General features: G+C 46.7%; 1 protein-coding gene across 1 annotated transcript in view; it reads left to right on the top strand.

The window, feature by feature from the left end:
- Nucleotides 1–5,147: 5,147 nt before the first annotated feature.
- SUN5 (Sad1 and UNC84 domain containing 5) overlaps nucleotides 5,148–22,848 on the top strand; it is a 20,052-nt gene continuing 2,351 nt past the window's right edge. Inside the window, exons 1-10 of the mRNA XM_024743239.1 lie at nucleotides 5,148–5,325; nucleotides 7,315–7,373; nucleotides 7,570–7,638; nucleotides 8,633–8,699; nucleotides 9,608–9,669; nucleotides 13,443–13,492; nucleotides 14,777–14,811; nucleotides 15,403–15,511; nucleotides 21,594–21,672; nucleotides 22,626–22,741. Of these exons, the coding sequence (XP_024599007.1) occupies nucleotides 5,240–5,325; nucleotides 7,315–7,373; nucleotides 7,570–7,638; nucleotides 8,633–8,699; nucleotides 9,608–9,669; nucleotides 13,443–13,492; nucleotides 14,777–14,811; nucleotides 15,403–15,511; nucleotides 21,594–21,672; nucleotides 22,626–22,741 (732 nt within the window). The 5' untranslated portion in view covers nucleotides 5,148–5,239. The remainder of the gene's footprint in view (nucleotides 5,326–7,314; nucleotides 7,374–7,569; nucleotides 7,639–8,632; nucleotides 8,700–9,607; nucleotides 9,670–13,442; nucleotides 13,493–14,776; nucleotides 14,812–15,402; nucleotides 15,512–21,593; nucleotides 21,673–22,625; nucleotides 22,742–22,848) is intronic.

The raw sequence follows: 22,848 nt of genomic DNA, 5'->3' as shown, positions 1-22,848 counted from the left end.
ACTCGCTGTGGGACCTGGGGAGTCCCTGGGCCCCTCTGGGCCTGTTTCCGCAGACCCTAGAGCATAAAGGTGGTGGTCTCCATGCTCCCGAGGCCCCTCTCCTGCCTGACCGTCTGCGGCTGAGCTGAGATTCACATCCAGACTTCTGGACTCCATCCACAGTGCTCCCCTGACAGGGGCTTGAACTCTGGGGCTTGCGGGATGGGACGGGAGTAAAAAGCCACCAGCCCGGCCACGGAAGAGGTGTGTGCAGTGTGTTCTCAGCAGTTTGTTTCCGCTGAGAACAGACAGGCAGGTGAGAACAGACAGCCCGGGAGGGCTGTCTGGGGACAAAGGAGGCTCACACAGCACAGCAGAGGGAGGGAGCCAGGGGAGGGCAGCAGGCCTCCTGTCCCTGCCTGCAGTCATCCACGTGCCTCACTAACACGGATCACTGACCCCTTTCACTGTCTGCCCATCTGCCCGGATGCAAGGTTCCAGAAGGTTGTGTGTGCCCCACGGGGACCCTGCAGCTTCCTTGAGCCACTGCCTCGCTGCTTCGTGACCCGGGACCCCTGAAAGTCCCCTCCACTGTCTGACCTGAGTTTCTCACGTTGTTATCTGAGTTTGGTCTGGTCTTGGGGAAAAGAGCTTCTGATCTCTCACTGCTGACCCAGCCTTGGTGGGATCCCAAAAGCCTCCCCGGGTAGAGCTGGTGGACAGCTTTTGTCCCTTCCTGGGCCTAGATGTCCTCATTTTGCCCTCTGCCCTAGGACTGGACAGGACTTGGAAGGAGGGAACAGAGACATGGGACACAGGCTTCGCCCAAAAAGGGCCCAGAGAGGGGCTGGTTCTCACTGTGAGCCCAGCAGCGCTAGATGTGCCTCTCCCCAGCACGCGTGCACAGGCAGGCCCCCAGGCATACATACACCCAGGGGGCACAGCCACAGCGGTACACGTGTTCAGGCATGCACTGTGGCCCTTGCACACAGGCCAGTGGTTAGGCACCCTCCCCAGCACACGTGGGCACATCTCCATGGATTTTCAAACTCATACCAGACGCACACAAGCAGAAGGAGCCCCTCAAACCGACCCATCCTCACATCCCTTGGCCACGGGAGCACATGTGCACACCGGGCACAGCATGTAACTCCCACTCACACATTCATTTATTTATTCATTAATAAATACTTGTTCAGCAGCACCGTCTGGGGGCCAGGGACACAGCGGCAGGAGAGAGAAAATCCAGGTCCCTGCGGGGCTTTGAGTTCATCGATGCACGCGTACACTTAGGATCGCACACACACGTACAGACATGGACTCACAAGCACACGCTCATGCAGAGACACACGCAGGACGGCCTGGCGGCACGTCTCTTACCGTAGCTCAGCACTTCCCTGTTGAGTCTGACCACGGTGTCCGGCCTGGAGGCACCGACCATGGGCAACAGCAACGCCAACAGCAGGCCCAGCCCGCGTGCCCGAGCCATGGCGGCCCTGGCCCCTGCCCCCCAGGATCTGCGTGCTGGGGTGGGGACAAGCATCAGGGAACTTGTCCAGAGCGGTCCCACTGTGGACAGCTTAAACCTACCCCAGCCAGGACGTCACAAGCCGTGAGCGGCAATCCCAGCCCTGCTCACGACCTGCCACACGTCAGTTTTTGCACCTCTGCACGGGCAAGAATCCCCTTCTCAGCCTGCTTCATCAGAAACCACGGGGGTATCTGGTCTGGAAACGGCCCCCAAGGCCCAGAGAAGACATGGCCTTGCCTAGGGCCACACAGCAAACTAGGACCCGGTGCAGGACCCAAGTTGTGCCAAAGGAGGATAGAGAGACGCCCAGATGTGGAGACTGAGGGCAGCTTCCTGTCTCAAGGAGGGAGACCAGGCCCAGCACTCCAAGGCCCAGGGCTGTGTCGTCCGATGCCAGGAATCCAGCCCAGCCTGGTGCCCAGTTGTCCAAACCCAGCCAGAGGAGGACCCAGGGTGGTCCAATCCTCACCTCATTCTGTGCCAGGTGAGGAATGTCCTAAGCGTAGGCCTCTCACATGGCCCCCGGCCCCTCCCGACCCAGCCCAGCTGGGTGGATTTGGGGAGAGGGAGTCAGGTGGGACCGGGGGGCCACTGCTCAGATGGGTAACTAAGGCCCAGTGAAGCGGCACTTGCCCAGTGTCCCACAGCAAGACCAGGGATGGACCCTTCTGCAGAAGGCTTTTGGAAGTAGCATCCCCACTGAACAGATGGAAAAGTCAAGGCTCCTCCCTGGAGGAGTGCCAGCCCCATCTCCGTTCCTACCTCAGGCAGTTCCGGGGGTAGGTCGATTCTCAGTCCCAGCCAAGCCCTCCGCGGCCCGGGGCAGGTGTGGAAACTGCTTTATGAGGCTCCCTGGTACACAGGACCCACTGTGGGGGATCCAGGGTGGGGCAGGTTTGCTCTGGTTTCAAGTGTTTTCCCTGCAAACACGGCCTTTGCCAAAGTGTGTGATCCCACATGTGTGTGTGGGGGAGGGGGGCTGCCACGTCCACGTCGCAAGCCCGCTGCCAACCACTGCAAGACCCTGGGGCCGGGCAGCATTGGGGCCTCAAAGATCAGCAGATCTCTAGAAGGAGGGCTGCCCGTGGGAGGTCCCCTCATCGCCCCTGGGCCAGGCCCAGGAGGAAAGGGATGCCCAAAGCCAGGGGGATGACTGACCTCTCCACCTGTGCCTCCAAGCGGAAACCCAGCTCTTCTAGGAGGCTACCTGAGCCCCAACCGACTGAGCCCTGTTCCTGGTCACACATACTTCGCCCTCATCAGACGTGGAACCCGAACTCAAAGGGCGGCAGACGAGAGCGTGTGGAGGACCCAGTGCTGCTACTTAACACTCAGCCTCTCTCCAAATGCACGTCCCACTCACAGAGGACTGAGCCCGTCTGCTCTTTCCGCGTTACAAACTCCAGCCTCCGCCTTGGCTATATGGGGCCCAGGGAACTGTGTGTGCCCCTGAATGGGTTTGTCTATACGCGCGTGTCTGAGGGGTATATGCGTCTTTATATTTGTGTGTGGTTGTGTGTGCGTAGTCATGCATACACACGTGTACTAGGTCATAATTACTGGCACCAGAGGAAAGTGTGTGTTTGTGTGTGGGTGTGCACATGAAATGGACGTGTTGCCATCTTAGTTTATGGCGTCACATGCCTGTTTACATGAGTGCAGGTGTGGGGAGTTTTGTGTACAATATGTCTAAGTGGGCTTAGTATACTGAGCGTGTCTGTGGGTCTGTACGTGTATGCATATGCGTGCATAGTGGACTGGTTCCTGACAGATGTGTTTGTGTGTGCACGTACATGTGTGCACAGTAGGTGATGGCAGAACTGCAGGGAAGGTCCTTCCATTCTTCTGCATGGCTCACCTGGGGTACAGACACAAGGGTCCCCAGGGCCTTCCCCCACTCCAGAGCCCTCCATGGCTCCCACTGACTCCACACCAGCCCATATACCAGGCTCAGAGTCCAGGCCCACCCACGCTGGGTCCCCACTAGTGCCCACAGAGCTGACAGGAAGTGCAGAAACCATCCAGCCCTCCCCTTAGAGACCAGAGTTCCCCTGGACCAGCCCTGCCTCCTAGCCCATGCTCCCCTGCCCCGTTCTTTAGGCAGAAAGGAATGAACGGAGCCAGCTGCATGCTCCCTAATATCCTTCCTCTGGCCTCAGTCTATCCACTGATGCATAAGACCAGCCCTCCTGGTCTTCGCTGTAGCCGAGGCAAACAGCAGACTCAGCGGAAAGCAGCACAAATACTGACCAAAGCCACTCTCAGTGTTTGCTCTAGGCATGAACACTTCCTCTTCCTCCACATTTCAAGCACCAGGGGACACTGGGTGACAGCCAGTAGAAACAAAGGAGGGAGATTCTCACCAGCCCCACCTCCCAACCAGCAATGACAAGCACTGTTCCATGGGCACCCGCCACGTGCAGGCTATTCTGTAGCCACTTTACCCTCCACCCCGAGAACAGGAGCTGCTTCTGCTCGCCCCTGTGCTTAACAAATAGCAGGTGCCTAATAAATACTTGTTCGATGACTAAATGAATGCACCAATGAAAGGCCCTTGCAACAATGACAGTGGCAGCATTTCAGGGCTTCCCCTTCACCAAATATTCTTCAGGGCACTGTCTTAGTTTCCTCTTGCTGCTATAACAAATTACCACAAACTTAGTGACTTAAAACACAAATGTATTACCTTAACAGTTTTGGATGTCAGAAGTCCAAAATGGGTCTCCCTGGGCTAAAATCAAGGTATTGGCAGGGCTTTGTTCCTTTCTAGAAACTCTAGAAGAGAATCCACTTCCTGGCCTTCGCTCCTTGGCTCATGGTTCCTTCCTCCATCTTCAGAACCAGCAAGTTAGGCTCCTTATGCTGTCATCTCTCTCCTCTTCTGCCTCCCTCTTACACTTATAAGGACCCCTATCATTACCCTGGGCCCACCTGGATAATCTAGGATATTCTCCCATGTCAGGGTTAGCTGATTAGCAACCTTAATCTCATCCGCAAGCTTCAGTTCCCCTTACGTAACCTAAAATATTTACATGTTCAGGTTTTAGTATGTGAGCCTCTCTGGAGGACAGTTACTCTATTTACCACAGGTACTTAGCCTGCAATTTGAGAAACTGCCACCAGGGGGAAGAAGTGAATTCATTTTTAGCTCCACAATCCAAATAGGCTCTTCACAGGCAGGACTGACTGAAAAACCACAGCCTTCTGTATGCTTTTCTTTTTCACCAGTAAAAAGTAGAACTTTATTAAGACAACAACACATAAACGTCATTTTGTATTACGTAAAATACAAACACCAAGGAGAAGCTCGACATTACAGAATAAATTCGTGTACAGCCTAAGAATGCGGGAAGATTGGGGCAGAAAGGGGCCTGGGAGCAAGAAAAAGCATGGCCTGGATATTGGCATGCCAGGTCTCTCCCCTGTCCAGGCCCAGAATCCCTGGCATGGCCCTTCCTTTCTTGAGACCTCAATTTCTCCATCTTTAAAGTGGAAAGTTGGTCAGAATGGGTTCCTCCAAGGGGAAGTTACAGGGCCAAGCTAGAGACTGGGCTGACCATCCCCACCTGCTCTGTGAGGTCACAGTGCCAACAGCTCCCCTTGACCAGGGAAGATTCCACATGGCACCTTCCAGGGAACGCTAGGAGGTGGCAGCAGAAGTAGCCATTTCCTCCTCACTGACTCCCAGAGAGCCCTACCACCAATTCCCCATCCTAGAGAAGGACATCGATGCCCCGGTCCTCAAGGAGCCCTGGGAACTCATGTGACCCACGCAAAAATGTGGCCCGCGTCCCCAAGGAGGTCAGATCCAGGAGGTGAGGACAGCATCCCCTCCCTCTGCCCAGCCCTTGACAGTTTACAAAATGCTGCCCCTCAGCCTTTTCTTGGAAGCCAGCGGGCATTACCAGCTGCGCCTACAGATGCAGCACCTGAGGTCAGAGATATTAGACAGTGGCTTTCCTAAAGCCTCCCGGCCAGGAAGTGGTGGAGCGGTTATCTTTTCAGCACGTGTTTACTGAGCACCTTCTGTGTGCTAGGCACTGGGCAGAGTGCTGGGAGCATGGCGTTGCACCAGATGGGTGTGGTCCCTGCCCCCGTGGAGCTCACGTGAGGGAGACAGATAGTAAATGAGAAAACACACATCTCTGCCATCTTTATCTGTAGGAGACCTCTGGCTGCAGGTGATGGAAATTCCAGCTCAAAATGATGCCTACGTCTGGGCCCCCAGAACAGGTGTATATCCCAAGAGGGTGTACAAAACAGTTCACTGGGGTAAGGGGAAAAATTATTAGAACTTCAGTATGTATTTTCCTTTAGCTCATCCTCTTTTAATTTATATTCCTCAGGCAGGTATAAATAAAGCTTGTACATTTGAAAGGGCAAATAATATATCAGCACACTTGTAGATATATATATATATATATATATATGTATAGCTATACATATATATATATATATAAATAACATTGGGAGTATAATAAAAAATGATGTTTGGAGACCATTACATTAAGAAATAAAGAAAATATGTATACGTATAGCTGATTCACTTTTCTGTACAGTAAAAACTAACACAACATTGTAAGGCAACTACACTCCAATAAAAATTTTTAAAAAAGAAAAGAAAGAAAAATGTACAACACGGGGAATATAGCTAATATTTTATAATAACTATAAATGGACTATAACCTTTAAAAGTTGAGAATCACTGTATTGTACACCTGTAACTTATAAAATATTGTACAACTATATTTCAATTAAAAAAATTTTAAAGGAATACAGAAAATTTATCTCACATATTCAAAGGTCCCAAGATATGGGTGGCTCCAGAGAACATTAATTCTGAGGTTCTGCAGTGCCAGCCAAGATGCAGGTTCCTGCCATCCTTTTTTTTTTAAAGTTTATTTATTTATTTATGGCTGTGTTGGGTCTTCGTTGCTTCGTGCGGGCTTTCTCTAGTTGCGGCGAGTGGGAGCTACTCTTTGTTGCAGTGCATGGGCTTCTCATTGCAGTGGTTTCTCTTGTTGTGGAGCACAAGCTCTAGGCGCGCAGGCTTCAGTAGTTGTGGCCCGTGGGCTCAGTAGTTGTGGTGCCTGGGCTTCAGTAATTGTGGCTCATGGGCTCTAGAGTGCAGGCTCAGTAGTTGTGGCACACGGGCTTAGTTGCTCCGTGGCATGTGGGATCTTCCCGGACCGGGGCATGAACCCATGTCCCCTGCATCGGCAGACGGACTCTCAACCACTGCGCCACCAGGGAATTCCCTCCTGCCGTCTTTTTGCTCTCCCTTTTGGCCTCCGCTCATGGTCACAAGATGGCTACCACTGTCCCAGGAGTCACACAGAAGCATGGCCATATAGGGTGGAAGGAGAGTGGGTATTGCATCCTGTAGGTCTCAGCTTAGCAGTGAGAAAACTTTTCCCCCAAGTCCCAGATCCCTGTATCCACCCCCACACCTCACCCCTGCAGACTTCCCCATCCTTGTGCCAACAGCAAGGGGACTGAGAATACAACAGGCTGAGACCAATCAGGACCATCTAAATCACTCGGGGGAGAAGGGGACAAGGGACCAAAACCAGCTTTCTGCCAGTAAGAGGAGGGAGTGGCTTTTGGAAGACTGCCATAGCAAACTGAGTCCTTTCCTCTAAAGAGACCTGCATCGGGGGTCAGCCGGACCTGGGTCTCTCCCTGATTCGCAGTCCTGTGTTCTTGAGCAAACTTTTCTGCAATTCAGTTTCTCCATCTGGAAAATGGGGACGTCACACTCCTTGTAAGTTGTAAAATGCAATTGTGAATCTTGTTGTTGCCAGGGTCATCCAACGAGGCCGGAACACCTGCAGGATGACAGAGGAGGCTTTGTCAAACACAAGTGAGAAGGGAGGGGAGAGGGGATCCCAGGGTCATTGTGGGCAGTGAGGGGCTGAGGCTCAAAGATGTCAAATGGACAACCCAGGGTCACCCAGCAAGGGGAGGGGCAGGGAAGGGGGCAGGGATGCTCCCCCGGTGTCTGCAGGCACCATATCCCAGAGGCTGGCAGTGACATGACAGCCGTGTGCTCTCTGCAGGTGACACCTTCCTGTTGCCTATCCGCATCAATGCCTCAGGCCTGACCCAGGGCATGCTGGGATGTATGTGTACGTATACACAGAAGAGCTGCCTGGGCCATCAACATGGGCCTGGGAAGAGGGCCCAGCCTCAAGTCAGGCTGCAGGTTGAGCTCTGGAGGTCTTCCCTTCAGAGGTGTCAGTGGTGTCATTCCAGCGAGGCTCTCTGACGGTTGGAGAGAGGGACTGAGAGAGAGACTTGCTGTCTGGAGGAGAAGCTAACTGCCAGGCCTTTTCTACTCTGCCACCAGGCTGGTCTCTGAAGTCATGGGAATGATTTGATGCAACTCACCCTCACTTCAAGGTCATGGTTCTGACCACACCCTAAAGATCAGTCTTGTATGTTCATCCAGCCACACTTCCACTATTCATCCACTCAGTCATTTATCCAACCATCTGTTCACATATCCACCTTCTGGGATATCCATGTATCCCATTAGTTCATCCATCCCTCCAATCGATTCACTGAGTCATCCATCAATTCACCCATACCTTTATTTGTTAATATTCATATCCAACCAGTCATCAACCCATTCATCCTTCTAACCCCCCTCTTATTCTCCCATCCTCATTCATCTTCCTATTCATCTATCTTCCAAGCCATTCTCTTACCCATTCTTCCATTTATCCATGCATCCTTCCACCTATTCATCCATCCTGAACCCCTACTTTTTGCCTAGCTCCCCAATGCGGGGCAATGCTAGGCACCCGGGGATGAACCAGACAAGGACTCTTCTACTGAGAAGCTCTCAGTGTCTGGGAATGGACATTAGCAAGGACATCTCAGACTTTTCATGTGTCTGAGTCACTTTTAAGTGTTTATTAACCACTGGTTGCTAGCGGGTTTACTATAGTTCCAGTACTCACTCCAAGCTGGTGCTTACCCATAAGTAGAGCAAAGGACTGTCCTGGGCTCGAATAGCAAATTGAGAGGGTCTCCCAACAACAGGGTCTCACCCCTGTGAGTTGTTGCAGGATAAGAATGAGGGTGCAGCTACTCACTGCTTCCCTGTCTTCTCCACAGCCTGGATCAGCCGCCTGGCTTGCTTCCTGAGGACTCAGGCCCACCAGGTTCTGTTCAACACCTGCAGGTGAGCAGGGGCAGGTGAGGGGAGGGTTATGGGGACTGGAACCGTACACTGGTGACCATGGCAGCCCCATCACTGGTTTGGACCTCCCCTCAGATGAGCTATCTCAAACCCGGTTTTTATCGCATCGCATCGCCTCACCCCAGACCCCAGTGTGGCTCCCCATCGCTCCAGCACCTCAGCCTGTAGCCCTCTGAAATCTTGTCCCTCCCTTTCTTTCCAAGCTCCTCTTATTCTGTTTTCTGCTGTGGATCCATTGGGCCAGCAATGGGCCAGCTAGGATTCTCACTCCCTGGACCCACTATTCCTCTTCCCACCTCCATACCTTTGTACAGGCCGTTCTTCCCGCCTGCAATGCCTGTCCCATTCTTTCCCTTTCTGTTCCCTGCCCATGCAAATGCCTCTAAATTCCTGCAAGAGTTTTCCACTTCATTCGTTCATTTAAAGTTTATATTCTAAACACTTCCTTAATGCCTACTCCGGGCCCAACCTGGTCTCCATCACTCATGAGCTCTCAGTTGGGTGGGGCAGGCAGACACCAAAAACAGTGCCAAGCTGGGAGTGTTGACTCTGGAGGCTGTAGGCAGAAGGGACATTTGAACGAAACCCTGAAGGGTGCACTTCCCGGGAGAGAAGAAGGGAGGGGACAAACAGTATATAGATGGAGGGAGTGACAAGGACATGGGTGACCACTGTGAGTTGATCTCTGATGGCCCCAGATACTGAGGTAAGAGCTTTCTTTCCTCTGAGATGCTGTGGAGCCACAGAATATGGCCAGCATTAGGGACAGAGTGTCATTGCCCAGAAAGGAACCTGTCTCTTGGGGTGGGAACGGGGCAAGAGCCAGGCTAAGACTTACTAGGCTGTGCAAAGCCCTACCTCGCCTTGACCACTGCTTCTCTGTCTTCCAGATGCAAGCTGTTCCTCTACAAGCTCATGGGAAAGACAGGTGTTCTGATCCTCTGTGCTTTTGGTGTGTATCCAGAGCCCTGCCCCATCCCAGGTGGAGGTATCCCTGGGCTCTTGCCCGTCCTGGGAAGGGAAAGAGTGAGGGCTCTGGCACTGACTATGTGACTCTGGGTCAGACACTGCCCCTCTAGGAGCCTCAGTTTCCTCATCTGTCTAATCAGTGTTGCTCGGAAGATTAAATGAAACAATGACCAAGAAAATTTTTTGAAAGCTAAGAAAAACTTTGAAAACTGTAAAGCTCTCCCCAGACCATGTTATGATAATCATCTCTCTCTCTCTCTCTCTCTCTCTCTGGGTCTCTATGGCTTCCTACCAGACACCACCACCACCACCGCATCACAGCTTTGCTTTTTCAAGCAAAGGAATCTCCTCCTTCCACTTAAGGGCACCACGGGGTTTGGAGCAGGGGGAGAATTTCCTAGGAAATTAGAAATTCCTAGGCAACATAACCCAACAGATAAGATTCTTTTAAATAGCTTTATTAAGGTTATGAAGGATACCATAAATAACCCCATTTTTAAGTGTATAACACAGCAGTTTTTAGTATATTCACAAAATAGCGCACCCATCACTACTAACAAATTCCAGTATTTTCACTGCCCCCGAAACTTCCCAGTCCCTGGCAGTCATTCCCCACGCCCCCTCCCCTTCGACCTAGGCAACCACGAATCTATTTTCTGACTCTATGGATTTGCCTATTCTGGACATTTCATGTAAATAGAATCATACAATATGTTGTCTTTTGGTTCCCTTCACTTACAGTGTTTTCAAAGTTCATCCATTTTGTAGCATACGTAAGCATTTCATTCCTTTCTATGGCTGAAAATCCGTTGTATGGGTAAGCCACATTTTGTTTATCCATCCATCAACTGATAGACATTAGGGTTGTTTCTACTCTTTGGCTGTTATTAATAAAGTTGCTATGAACATTCCTGTAATATTTTTGCATGGACACGTGTTTGCAATTTTATTGGGTATATACCTAGGTGTAGAATTGCTGGATTACTCTAACTATCTGAGGAATTGCCAAACTTCTCTTCCAAATGGCTGCACCATTTACATTCCCACCAGCAATGTGTGAGGGTTCCAATCATTATATATTTTTTAACATCTTTATTGGAGTATCATTGCTTTACAATGGTGTGGTAGTTTCTGCTGTATAACAAAGTGAATCAGCTATACATATACATACATCCCCGTATCTCCTCCCTCTTGCATCTCCCTCCCACCATCCCTATCCCACTCCTCTAAGTGGACACTAAGCACTGAGCTGATATCCCTTCCAATCATTATTGTCTGTCTTTTATCAGCCATCCTAGGTCATGCAAAGTGATATCTCATTATGGTTCTTACTTCATGTCCCAAATGACTAATGATGTTAAGCATCTCTCCTTGCGCTTATTGGCCATTTGTTTATCATCTTTGGAGAAAGGTCTATTCAGATCTTTGCCCATTTTTAAATTGGATTGTTTGACTTTTTATTCTTGAGTTCTAAAAATTCCTTATTAGTCAGGATTCAAGTCCCTTATCAGATATATGATTTGCAAATATTTTCTCTTATTCTGTGGGTTGTCTTTCTTGATAAAGTCCTTTGATTAAGGCCAATTGTAAATTTTGATTAAGTCCAATTTATCTGTGTTTTCTTTTGTGATATGTGCTTTTGGTGTCATATCTAAGAAACCATTGTCTAGCCCAAAGTGATGAGGATTTACTCCCATGTTTTCTTCTAAAATTTTTATTGTTTTAGCCCTTACATTTAGGTCCATGGTTCATTTTTTAGTTAATTTTTGTAGATGGTGTGAGGTAAGGGTCCAACCTTATTCTTTTGAAGTAGATATACAATTGTTCCAGCACCATTTATTGAAAAGACTTCTTTTCCCCATTAAATTGTCTGGTACTCTTACTGAAAATCAATTGACCATAAATATGAGCGTTTATTTCTGTACTCTCAAGTCTATGCTATTGACCTATATGTCTATCTGTTTGCTAGTACTACCCTGGATTGGTTGCTTTACAGTAAGTTTTGAAATCTAGAAATTGTTTTGGCTATTATGGGTCCCTTACATTACAATATGAATTTTAGGATCAACTTTTCCATTTCTACAAAAGAGGCCATTGGGATTTCCGTAGGGATTGCGTTGATCCACACATGAATCTGGGGAGTAGTGCCACCTGAACAGTGTGAAGTCTTCCAATCTATGAACATTGGGCTGTCTTTCCAGTATTGATGAATAACTCTATGCCTCCTTTAATTCTTTCAATGATGTTTTGTAGTTTTCAGAGTGAAAACTTTGTACTTTTTTTGTTAAATTTATTCCTAAGTATTTTATTCTTTGCCATTCTGTTATAGATGGAATTGCTTTCTTAATGTCATTTTCAGACTGTTCATTGCTAGTGTTTAGAAATACAGTATCCTCAGGGGGACTGGTTCCAGGAACCCCTGTATATACCAAAGTCTGCAGATGTTCAAATCCCTTATATAAATTCATGTGGCACAATGAATACAGTCAGCCCTCCTTACTTGCAGGTTTTGCATCCTCAGATTTGACCAACTGCAGATGGAAATTTCGATCAGCAGTTGGTTGAAGCTGCAGATGTGAAACCCCCCAACATGGAGAGCCGAAGGTATATTTATTGAAAAAAATCTGTATGTAAGTGAACTCCACAGTTCAACCCCTTGTTGTCAAGGATCAACTGTACAATTGATTTTTGTGTACTGATCTTGTATCCTGCAACCTTGCCAAATTCATGTGTTACTGCTGACACTAGGCAAGACACCCAGTCTTGTATACTTTAGGATCTCTATATGTAACATCATGTCATCTGCCTTTTATTTCTTTTTCTTGACTAATTGACCTGGCTATAATCTCCAGAATAATGTTAAATAGAAATGGCAAGAGCAGGGAATTCCCTGGTGGTCCAGTGGTTAGGACTCATTGGTTTCACTGCCAGGGTCCGGGTTCAATCCCTAGTCTGGGAACTAAGATCCCACAAGCTGCACGGTGCTGTCAAAAGAAAGGGAGGAAGGAAGGAAGGAAGGAAGGGAGGGAGGAAGATGAAAGAAAGAAAGAAGGAAAGAAAGACAGAAAGAAAGAAAAAGAAAGAAAGGAAGGAAGGAAGGAAGGAAGGAGGAAGGAAGGAGGAAGGAAGGAAAGAAGGAAGATGAAAGAAAGAAGAAAGAGAAAGAAAGAAAAAGAAAGAAAAAGAAAGAAAGAAAGAAAGAAAGAAAGAAAGAAAGAAAAAGAAAGAAAGAGAAAGAAAGAAAACTGGCAAGAGCAGACCTCCAGTCTTTCACCATTAAGTATGATGTTAACTGTGGGTTTTCATAAATGGCCTTTTTCAGACTGAGAAAGCTCCATTCTATTCCTGGTTTGTTGAGTGTTTTATCATGAACAACCAATGGGTTTTACAAGCTTTTAATAATGGCTTGAATAATGAGATTTCAGGCAGCACAGGTATCATAAAATGCAGGGGAGACCACACCCCCTTTTCTTCTCTTTGTCAATTATCCCCAGTAAGATTGAGACAGGAGAGGGAGAGGAGACAGATTAGTTGGTTTATGTGAGACACTTTGCATATATGATATCATTCAATCATGAAGTGGATATGACTGCTATTCCCATTTTACAGAGGAGGAAACTGAAGTGTAGAGAGATTAAGTAACTTCTCCCAAATGCTAGTAAGTGGCAAGGCTGGGATTTGAATCCAGATGGCTTCACTCCAGAGCTCTTAGCCTTTCATCTTAAATGGCTCATTCTCATTCCCCCAACCCCACAGGATTCTGGATGTTTTCTATGCACTTGCTGTCCAAAATGGATGTCTGGCAGGTGAGTGTGTGCTCTCTTCAGGCCCCACCACTGACTGGCCTCACCCCAGCCAGTCAATGTTGCCTTCATAAGCTCCTTTCACTCTTAGGGTCACAACTGGACCCTACTCAGTTCCTGACTCATTCCAGCTCCAAATCTCTGCCTTTGCCATGCCACCCACCTGGAACCCATTTCTCCTGCCAAAATGTGATTTTGAGGACCAGAGGCATAGTTCCTCCTCCAGGACGCCTCTCCTGTCACTCATTCCCAGAAGTCACCCATCTCTTCTTTGTCAAGGCCCCCACCTAGAGTGGGATGGTGAGGCCAGGGAACACATTTCTCTCTATTCAAGGCAGTTTGTTCTTCTGCTTAATTGAGATGAGACCATTTGCTTTGTGGTTCCTGGAGAAGGAGGAGGAAACCAATGGCCAGAGCTCCCTGTCTAAGGACAGAAAAGAGCCCTAGAGAGAAAGGGGATCTGATGGGCCTGTCCTTCCCTCTGCTCTTCTCCCCTCATGAACTTCATCATATATATGTTTCAAGATCCAGCTAAAATGTCACCTCCTCCAGGAACACCTAAGCAGAGGTAGTCACATTCCCCTCTCCCACAATTTTCTGTAAACATAAATGCAATTTTTTTGTAATAACTATTTCCCCAACTGTATTAGGAGTCCTTGAAGGCAGAGCCAGGTCTGATTCATTCCAGCAATGTCCACCTCAAAGCCAGGCACAGGGTGGACATGATCAACGCTGGATGTCTTGATGGCCAGATGGGAATGTGAATGGATGGGGGATGGAAGTAATGGATGTAGGGATGGGGGAAAGGGATAGGGGCAAAAATGGATGGGTGAATGGAAGAGTGTACAGATGAGAGAGTGGATGGATGGGAGGGCAGATGGGATAGCCTGAGTAAATGGATAGATGGATGAATGGATAGTTGAGTGGGATGGTAGATAGATGGGAGGGTAGAGGGATGCATGCGTGCATGGATTGATGAGACGGTCAATGGATAAGGTAAGGCAGATGGATAGGAGGGTAGATGGATAAGAAAGATTGGATAAATGGAGGAGCAGATGGATGGGAAAGGGTGGATGGAAGTGTATGTGGATGGATGAATGAAAAGAAGGGTAAATTGGATTTTGAATGTATGGCAGGTGGATGGATGGGTCGGTGGGTGGAAGAATAAATAGGAAAGTGGATGAGTGGATGGATTTATGGTTGTGGGAGGATGGATGGATGAAACTCTATTGGGCCCAGATTAGGTCATCTGAAGAAGATCCCTTGCTTTCCTCAACACCCCACCAGGATGACAGCATAAATGGTCCACTGCAGAGATTGAGGTAAGAAGAATCTGCTAAATAGTCCTATTATCACCTAAAAACCAGAGCTATAGCCAGGACCTGAGACGTATTGGCTAAGAATGTGGGCTCTGCCAGAAAATCTGGGTTTAAATCCCAGCTTCCATACTTCCTACCTGGCTAACCTTATGCAAGTCACTTCACATCTCTGGGCCTTTGATTCCCCATTTATGAGTGAGGTATAACATCCACCTTGTTCTAGGTAATTATGGGTATTAATGAAGATGTAAACTGTCTTGAATAGTTCCTGGCCCATAGTTAGTGCTCAGCAAATAAGAAATTTTAACCAACAAGATACCACCTGGTGGCAGCATCCTTAAATGCAGACAAAATACTCAAATATTTAGAAGGAATGAGCTGGGTTTAAGGATAGTTGGATAGTCCAAGCAGAAGGAAGAGCATGAGTAATATTTTAGAGATAAGAACTTTCTGGGTAGGTTCAGGGATGGGTCCATGAGAATGGGAAAATATGAAGCTAGTTCTCTGTGGGCTGACTGGCAAAGGTAGAATCTGAGGGTAATAGCAGCAGCATCACAAATTGGTCAGTCCATATTCTCACTCCTTCCTCATAAGGATGTACCAAGAAAAGGTGCAACATCACGCTGGGGAAATCCAGGACCTCCGAGGCAACTTGAATCAGCTCGTTGCCAAGCTCCAGAAGATGGAAGCCATGTCAGATGAGGTGAGATGCTGGCCATTCTGCCCCCAAACACCTGACCTCTCTTTGTTTGATGCCCCACTCCTCATATCCCAAGTTTTGGTGGAGCATATCCCACAATAATTTCCTGGGAAAGAGCAAAATAAGAGGTATATAATTTTTTTAAGGACTTGCGTGTTTGAAAACATCTTTACTCTACTCTTGCACTTGATTGATAGTTTGGCTGGGAATAGAATCCTAGATAGGAAACTTTCCCCTGAGGATTTTGAAAGACGTCCACTATTGTGTTGTATTTTATACTGTTGCTTTAGAGAAGTTTAATGTCACTCTTATTATTCATCCTTTGAGTGTGATCTGTTTTCATTCCTGAGAGTTTGTAGGATATTCTTTTTACCTCCAGTGTTCTATATTTAATCTGCTTGGGGGGTTGCTGAAATTATTGACTCTCTCCGTTGATTTTTTTTCAATAGTTTAGGAAAATTCTTAGCTATTATTTCTTAAAATATTGTTTCTACCCCATTATCTTCTTAAAATATTGTTTCTACCGCATTATCTATCTCCTCTTCTGGGACTCCAATTACATCTATGCTAAACTTTAGAGTGCTTTCCACATAATTCCTATATTATTACCTGGTTTGCTTGTTTTCTCATTCTTTTTCTCTATGTGCTTAAGTTTTGATACTTCCTCTTCATATTACTTCAGGTTAACTAATAATCCTGTAGTCTGTTCTGTCCAATCTACTCAAATCTTTCCATTAAGTTCTTAATTTCATATACTGTATTGTTTAGTTCTAGAATATATATTTGATTCTTTTTCATAGTTTTTAATTCTATGGTGAAATTCCCCATCATTTCATCTATGCTGTCCGTCTTTTCCTTTATTTTATTTAACATACTGGTCACAATTATTTTTAAATCCTTGTCTGCTAAATCTAATATCTGGATCATCTATGGTCTCCTATTTTCCGTTTTTTCTTTGGAGTATCAATCTTATGGTCTTGCCTTTTCATGTCTGGTAATTTTTTAGTGTTTTCTGGACATTGTTTACAAAAGAACTAGATGCTCCAGATAATTATAATTTCAAACAGGGAGAGTTCCCCCTTTTCTTTGTAAGGAAGATGAAGTATACTGATCACTTCTATGTAAACATGCATTGAACTGGTTCAGACCTGGATTGCAATTTTTATAGGATTTAGTCAGAGGTTTTCAGTTTAACCCTCTAGCCTCCTGCCCGTGCAGTTTCAAAAATTGGTAATTTTTTTTTTTTTTTTGGCTGTGCTGGGTCTTCGTTGCGGTGTGCGAGCTTCTCATTGGGGTGGCTTCTCTTGTTGCGAAGCTCGAGCTCTAGGCTTGCAGGCTTCAGTAGTTGTGGTGGGCGGGCTCAGTCGTTGTGGCTCGTGGGCTCTAGAGTGCAGGTCCAGTAGTTGTGGCACACGGGCTTAGTTGCTCCATGGCACGTGGGATCTTCCGGACCAAGTATCAAACCCATGTCCCCTGCATTGGCAAACAGATTCTTAACCACTGCACCACCAGGGAAGTCTTGGTAAATGTCTTGATGGGAAAGACTGCCATGTGTTTGAGGCCTCTTGAGTTTCCAATTTTTTAAAATTTATTTTATTGAAATATAGTTGATTTTCAATGTTGTGTTAATTTCTGCTATACAGCAAAGTGATTCAGTCTTACATACATATATATTCTTTCTCATACTTTTCCATTATGGTTTACCACAGGATATCGATTATAGTTCCCCGTGCTATACAGTAGGACCTTGTTGTTTATCCATTCTATATATAATGGTTTGCATCTGCTAGTCCCAAACTCCCAGTCCATCCCTCCCCCACTTCCCCTCCCCCGTGGCAACCACAAGTCTGTTCTCTATGTCTGTGAGTCTGTTTCTGTTTTGTAAATAAGTTCATTCATGTCATATTTTAGATTACACATATAAGTGATATCATATAGTATTTGTCCTCTTTCTGACATACTTCACTTAGTATGATCATCTCTAGGTCCATCCATGTTGCCACAAATGGCATTATTTCATTCTTTTTTATGGCTGAGTTGTATTCCACTTTATATATGTATATATACCACATCTTCTTTATTCATCTGTTGATGGCCATTTAGGTTGTTTCCATGTCTTGGCTATTGTAAATAGTGCTTCAATGAATATTGGGTGCATGTATCTTTTCGAATTATACTTTTGTTTGGATATATGTCCAGGATTGGGATTGTAGGATCATATGGCAACTCTATTTTTACCTTTTTGAGGAGCCTCCATACTGTTTTCCATAGTGGCTGCACCAACTTACATTCCCACCAACAGTGTAACAGGGTTCCCTTTTCTCTATACCCACTCCAGCATTGGTTATTTGTAGAATTTTTAATGATGGTCATTCTGACTGGTATGAGGTAGTCCCTCGTTGTTTTGATTTGCATTTCGCTAATAATTAGCAATGTTGAGCATCTTTTCATGTGCCTGTTGGCCATCTGTATGTCTTCTTTGGAGAAATGTCTATTTAGGTCTTCTGCCCATTTTTGATTGGGCTGTTTGGTTTTTTATTATTGAGTTATATGAGCTGTTTGTATATTTTGGAAATTGAGCCCTTGTTGGTCGCATCATTTGCAGATATTTTCTCCCAGTCTGTAGGCTGTCTTTTCATTTTGTGTATGGTTTCCTTTGCTGTACAGAAGCTCATAAGTTTGATTAGGTTCCATTTGTTTATTTTTGCTTTTATTTTTATTGCCTTGGGAGACTGATCTAAGAAAAACAATTGGTACAATTTATGTCAGAGAATGTTTGGCCTATGTTCTCTTCTAAGAGTTTTATGGTATCATATCTTATATTTAAGTCTTTTAGCCATTTTGAGTTTATTTTTGTGTATGGTGAGAGGGTGTGTTCTGACTTCATTAATTTCATGTAGCTGTCCATCTTTCCCAACACCACTTGCTGAAGAGACTGTCTTTTCTCCATTGTATCAATATATTCTCACCTTCTTTGTCAAAGATTAATTGACCATAGGTGTGTGGATTTATTTCTGGGCTTTGAGTTTCCAATTTTGGATACAAAATCTCTGACCCCACTGGAAGCCTTACCTGCCAGGGTCAAGCTTGGATTCTCAGCCTCTAATTGTACCCATAATTGGTTTAGTGCCCTCAGGTAAGCACAGCTGTAGCTACTCAGTATTGATTTAGCATTTCTTCTAGGGCATGAGTTCTTACAGTGAGGCCCCTATTCCAGCAGCATCCGCATTAACTGGAAAAATGTTAAAATTTTCAAATTAATGGGCCCCACCCAGATCTACCAAATCATATACTTTGATGATGGGAACCAACTATCTATGTTTCAACAAGTCCTTCAGTGATTCTGGCACACAATAAGGAGAATCACTTTTCTAAGGCTTTAACCTCTTGCTTGTTTTGTTTTGGGGTCCACTTCCTCAGAGGGACTTTGTTTACTAAGGCTTGTGAGACCAGGAAGTTTTATTCTGCCTTTCAGAAGCTTTCAAAGTAGCCCTTTAGCTTCTTACATAGTCTTGGGGTTCAGTTAGCATCTAATGGAGGAAAGTGGTCATGGTCAAGGCTCCTCAAATCTCCAATTTTGTCTCACCCACTGTATGTAACTGTTAAAAACTTTGCTACTTTCTCTTTTACCAGTAGCAGCCCCTTGTCCGACCCAAACTCAGATCCTCAACCCATGCCCAGAATCATCAAATGCCCCAGGGATTTTTTTAAGAATGTCAGCACATTTTAGAGTGGTTGTCCCCTCTCTAGAATTTTAGTTCCTCTGTTCCTGTTTCTTTCATAGCTCAGTGATGGTTTTAAAATATGATTTAGTAAACTATCTGGCTTTTTCTAGTTGTTTTTAGTGGGATCACTGGTTCTCTGTAACTTACTACATCTTACCTAGAAGCCCTACCTCTTACCTTATAGCTGAAATGTCACAATAATAAGCCTATGGGCTGGCCACACTTGGAACCCTTTTAATTTGGAAACGTGTTCTTTAGTCCTAAGAAATGTTCTTTAAGAAAGACAAATATCATATGATATCACTTATATATGGAATTTAAAATATGATAAAAATGGACTTATTTGCAAAACAGAAACAGGCTCACAGACATAGAAAACAAACTTACGGTTTCCAAAGGGGAAAGGGGGGAGGGATAAATTAGAGGGGGAGTTTGGGATTAACATATACACACTACTATATATGAAATAGATAAACAACAAGATCCTACTGTATAGCACAGGGAACTATATTCAACATCTCTTCCTATAATAGAAAAGAATTTGAAAAATATATAGATGTGTATAACTGAATCATTTTGCCATACACCAGAATCTAACATAACAATGTAAATCAACTATACTTCAATTTAAAAAAAAAAAGAAATTTTCTTTAATCATGTGATTAAATTGATGATTTCCCCCTGGCCCTGGTTGCTGTAGTCTCAGTTTTGAAACTACTCATTATGTGGATGTCAAAGTCCTAAACTAATACTCTGGGATTTTTTTCTTTTCACCCCATTTTCCTCTCTTTATCTTTCTGCTCTACAGTTGAGAAAACATTGCCACTTTACCTACCAAACCTTCTACTGAGTTTTTCATTTCTGCTAATGTATTCTGAATTCATTACGGTTTCCTCTTTGTTCTCTCGGTGCTCCTTTTCATATTCTTATTTTCCTATTCTTATTTTATAGATGCAATCTCTTTTCTTTTTTTATCTTTTTATGAGCAAAATCTTTTCTTACCTTTTGGAGCTCAGCTCTTACTTCTCTGTGCCTCAGTTTCCACATCAACGAAATAGAGTAATAATCACTGCCCTGTAACACTCTAGCTATCATCTTAGTTACCACTGCTGCGTGACAATCCAGCCTAAAGCGTAGTGGTGCAAAACTACCATTTTATTATGTTCAGAGATTCTGTGGGTCAGGAATTCAGACAGGACACAGCGGGGATGGTTTGTCACTGCTTCGTGATGTCTGGGGCCTCAGCTGGGAAGACCTGAAGGCTAGGGGTGACCCAATAGCTGGGTCTGGAATCATCTGGAGGAATCTTTATTCACTTGTCTGGAGGTTGATGCTGGCTGTCGGCTGGGAACTCAGGACTATTGACTAAAGCACCCATAGTGGTCCCTTCGTATGGCACGGGCTTCCTCACAACACGGCAACTGGCTTTCAAGAGTGAGCGTCCCCAGAGAAGCAGGCGGTTCACCTTTTAGGACTGAGCCCACAAGTCGTACAGCATCACTCCTGCCATAGTCACAGGCCCATCCAGACCGATGGGGAGGGAACTGAAGTCCCACGTCTCCATGAGAAGGGTGTCAAAGCCACACTGGAGGAGGAGCGGGGAACGGGAGACATTTTTGCAGCCATTTTTAGAAAATACAATCTGTCACAGCTGTGAAGAGTCTAACAGAATAATAGCCGGTGATTACTGAGCACGGACTATGCTAAATGCTTTGCGGTCTTTCTCTGGCAACAGAGCATAGTGGTTGAGAGCCTGAACTCTGGAACCCAAGGTCCCGGGTCTGCCTCTTAACAGCTGTGTGACCCTGGACAAGTTACCCTTTTGTGCCTCAGGGTTCTCCTCCTTAAAATGGGCTTGATAATAGTACATACCTCCTAGGGTTGCTGTGGGGGCATAAGAGTGACCATACGTGAAGCGGAAGACAGTCCTGGCATATAGTAGCGGCTTTGAGTCTCAGCTCTAACCCTTGCAAAAGTAGGAGGTGGACGCGATTATCAGCCCATCTTACAGACAAGAAAATCGAGACTCAGGGGGCGGTAAATAGCCCAAGGGCTCTTAGCAGGAAAGGTCTGACTCCACCTCCCCTGCCCTTAACTTCACTGAGACCCCTGGTCCTGCGTGTGTGACATCCCATCACAGTGGGTGTGAAAATACTAAGTAACCCTATGGGTGGGATAGGGCTGGCCCTGGGCTTCCTCACAGCATAGCACGGGGCAGCCCTGTGTGTGGACCACGCAGGGGCAAGCAGGTAGGGACAAGAGGGAGTCCTGAAGGCACACATCACCTGGTGTGAACACACCTGTAGACCATGATCCATAAGAACGCACGAGTGCACAGCTTGGGTTTTCTGCCTTCTCAGCAAAAAATGGCCCAGAAAATAATGAAGATGATCCAAGGAGATTACACTGAAAAGCCGGACTTTGCCCTGAAGTCGATAGGTGAGTGCCTCTCCCTGGCCCCCTCCCCCTCCCCCTTGCCCCACCAATCGGCCCACCTCCAGTTTCCTTAGAAACCCTTCAGAGGGTGATTTCAATTCTGGTCTGGGGCACACCCCGCTGCTGGGAAGTTTGTCCTCAGAGCTAACCTCTGCCTCCCAGCTGGTCTCCTTGTTACAGTTTTCCGTTTTCTCCCATGGCAGCTGAGGTGGGGAGGGGAGGCCCTTCCCCCGCCCTCCCCCACCCATCATCCTACAAATCCAGGGGTCAGCAGAGCTGTCCCTGCCCGGCTGGGGAGACTGACCACGGGCCAATTACAGTTGGCAATCGTGCCTTGGAAAAATAAAGCCAGTGGCTGCAGTAGAGGGGTGGGAAGGAGGACGCTGGGTTGAGACCTGGTGAGGAGGGAAAAGCATTCCAGACTAAGGGAACCGACGTGAAAGGTGCCCCTGTGAGGGGCTGTGTGGAAAGAAGGGAGGTGGGCCGGCAGGGTGGGCTGCCCTGTGCAGACAGTACCAGCTCACGCAGGCACCCGCAGGCCCAAGGAGATGTAGGGTCAGAAGGCGTCAGTCTAACTTCTCATGCCCGGAGTTTCTTCCTCTGTGAAATGGGTATAATCATGGCCATAGTAATAATAACCAGGTTATAGTAACTAGGCTGACGTAAGTGAGCAAGCACCTTACTTCGCACCAGGCGCTGCTGGAAAAACAGTTTGGTGTATTAACTCCTCGTAACCTCACAACAACCCTATGAAATGGATGCTATCATTACTACTATTATTGTTACTATTATTACTCCCATTTCCCAGAGGAGAACACTAAAGTCCAGAGAGCACCAGTGACTCTTCCAAAGTGCTCCCCCGGCACATAGTGAGTCTCCCCTCCACCAGGCAGAAGCCAGGGCTGCTCAGCTAAGACACCCCTCCCCACAACCCTGCACCATCACCTCCCATACAGGGGCCTCCATCGACTATGAGCAAACGTCAGCCACATACAACCACGACAAGGCTCGCTCTTACTGGAACTGGATCCGGCTGTGGAACTATGCGCAGCCCCCGGACGTGATCCTTGAGGCAGGAGGAATGGCAGGACTTGGGGAGAGTGGCAGGGGTGTGGTCAGGGGCCTCGGGGCAGGAACTGAAGGCAGAGGTTGGAGCGAGAGTGCAGGGGGTGGGGGCCT

Source organism: Neophocaena asiaeorientalis, unplaced genomic scaffold, assembly GCF_003031525.2.
Source record: "Neophocaena asiaeorientalis asiaeorientalis breed wild unplaced genomic scaffold, Neophocaena_asiaeorientalis_V1.1 scaffold82, whole genome shotgun sequence".
In the NCBI taxonomy this organism is placed as follows: domain Eukaryota; kingdom Metazoa; phylum Chordata; class Mammalia; order Artiodactyla; family Phocoenidae; genus Neophocaena; species Neophocaena asiaeorientalis.
The sequence above is the reverse complement of the archived record's forward strand: the minus strand, read 5'-3'. Positions and strand labels throughout refer to the sequence as shown.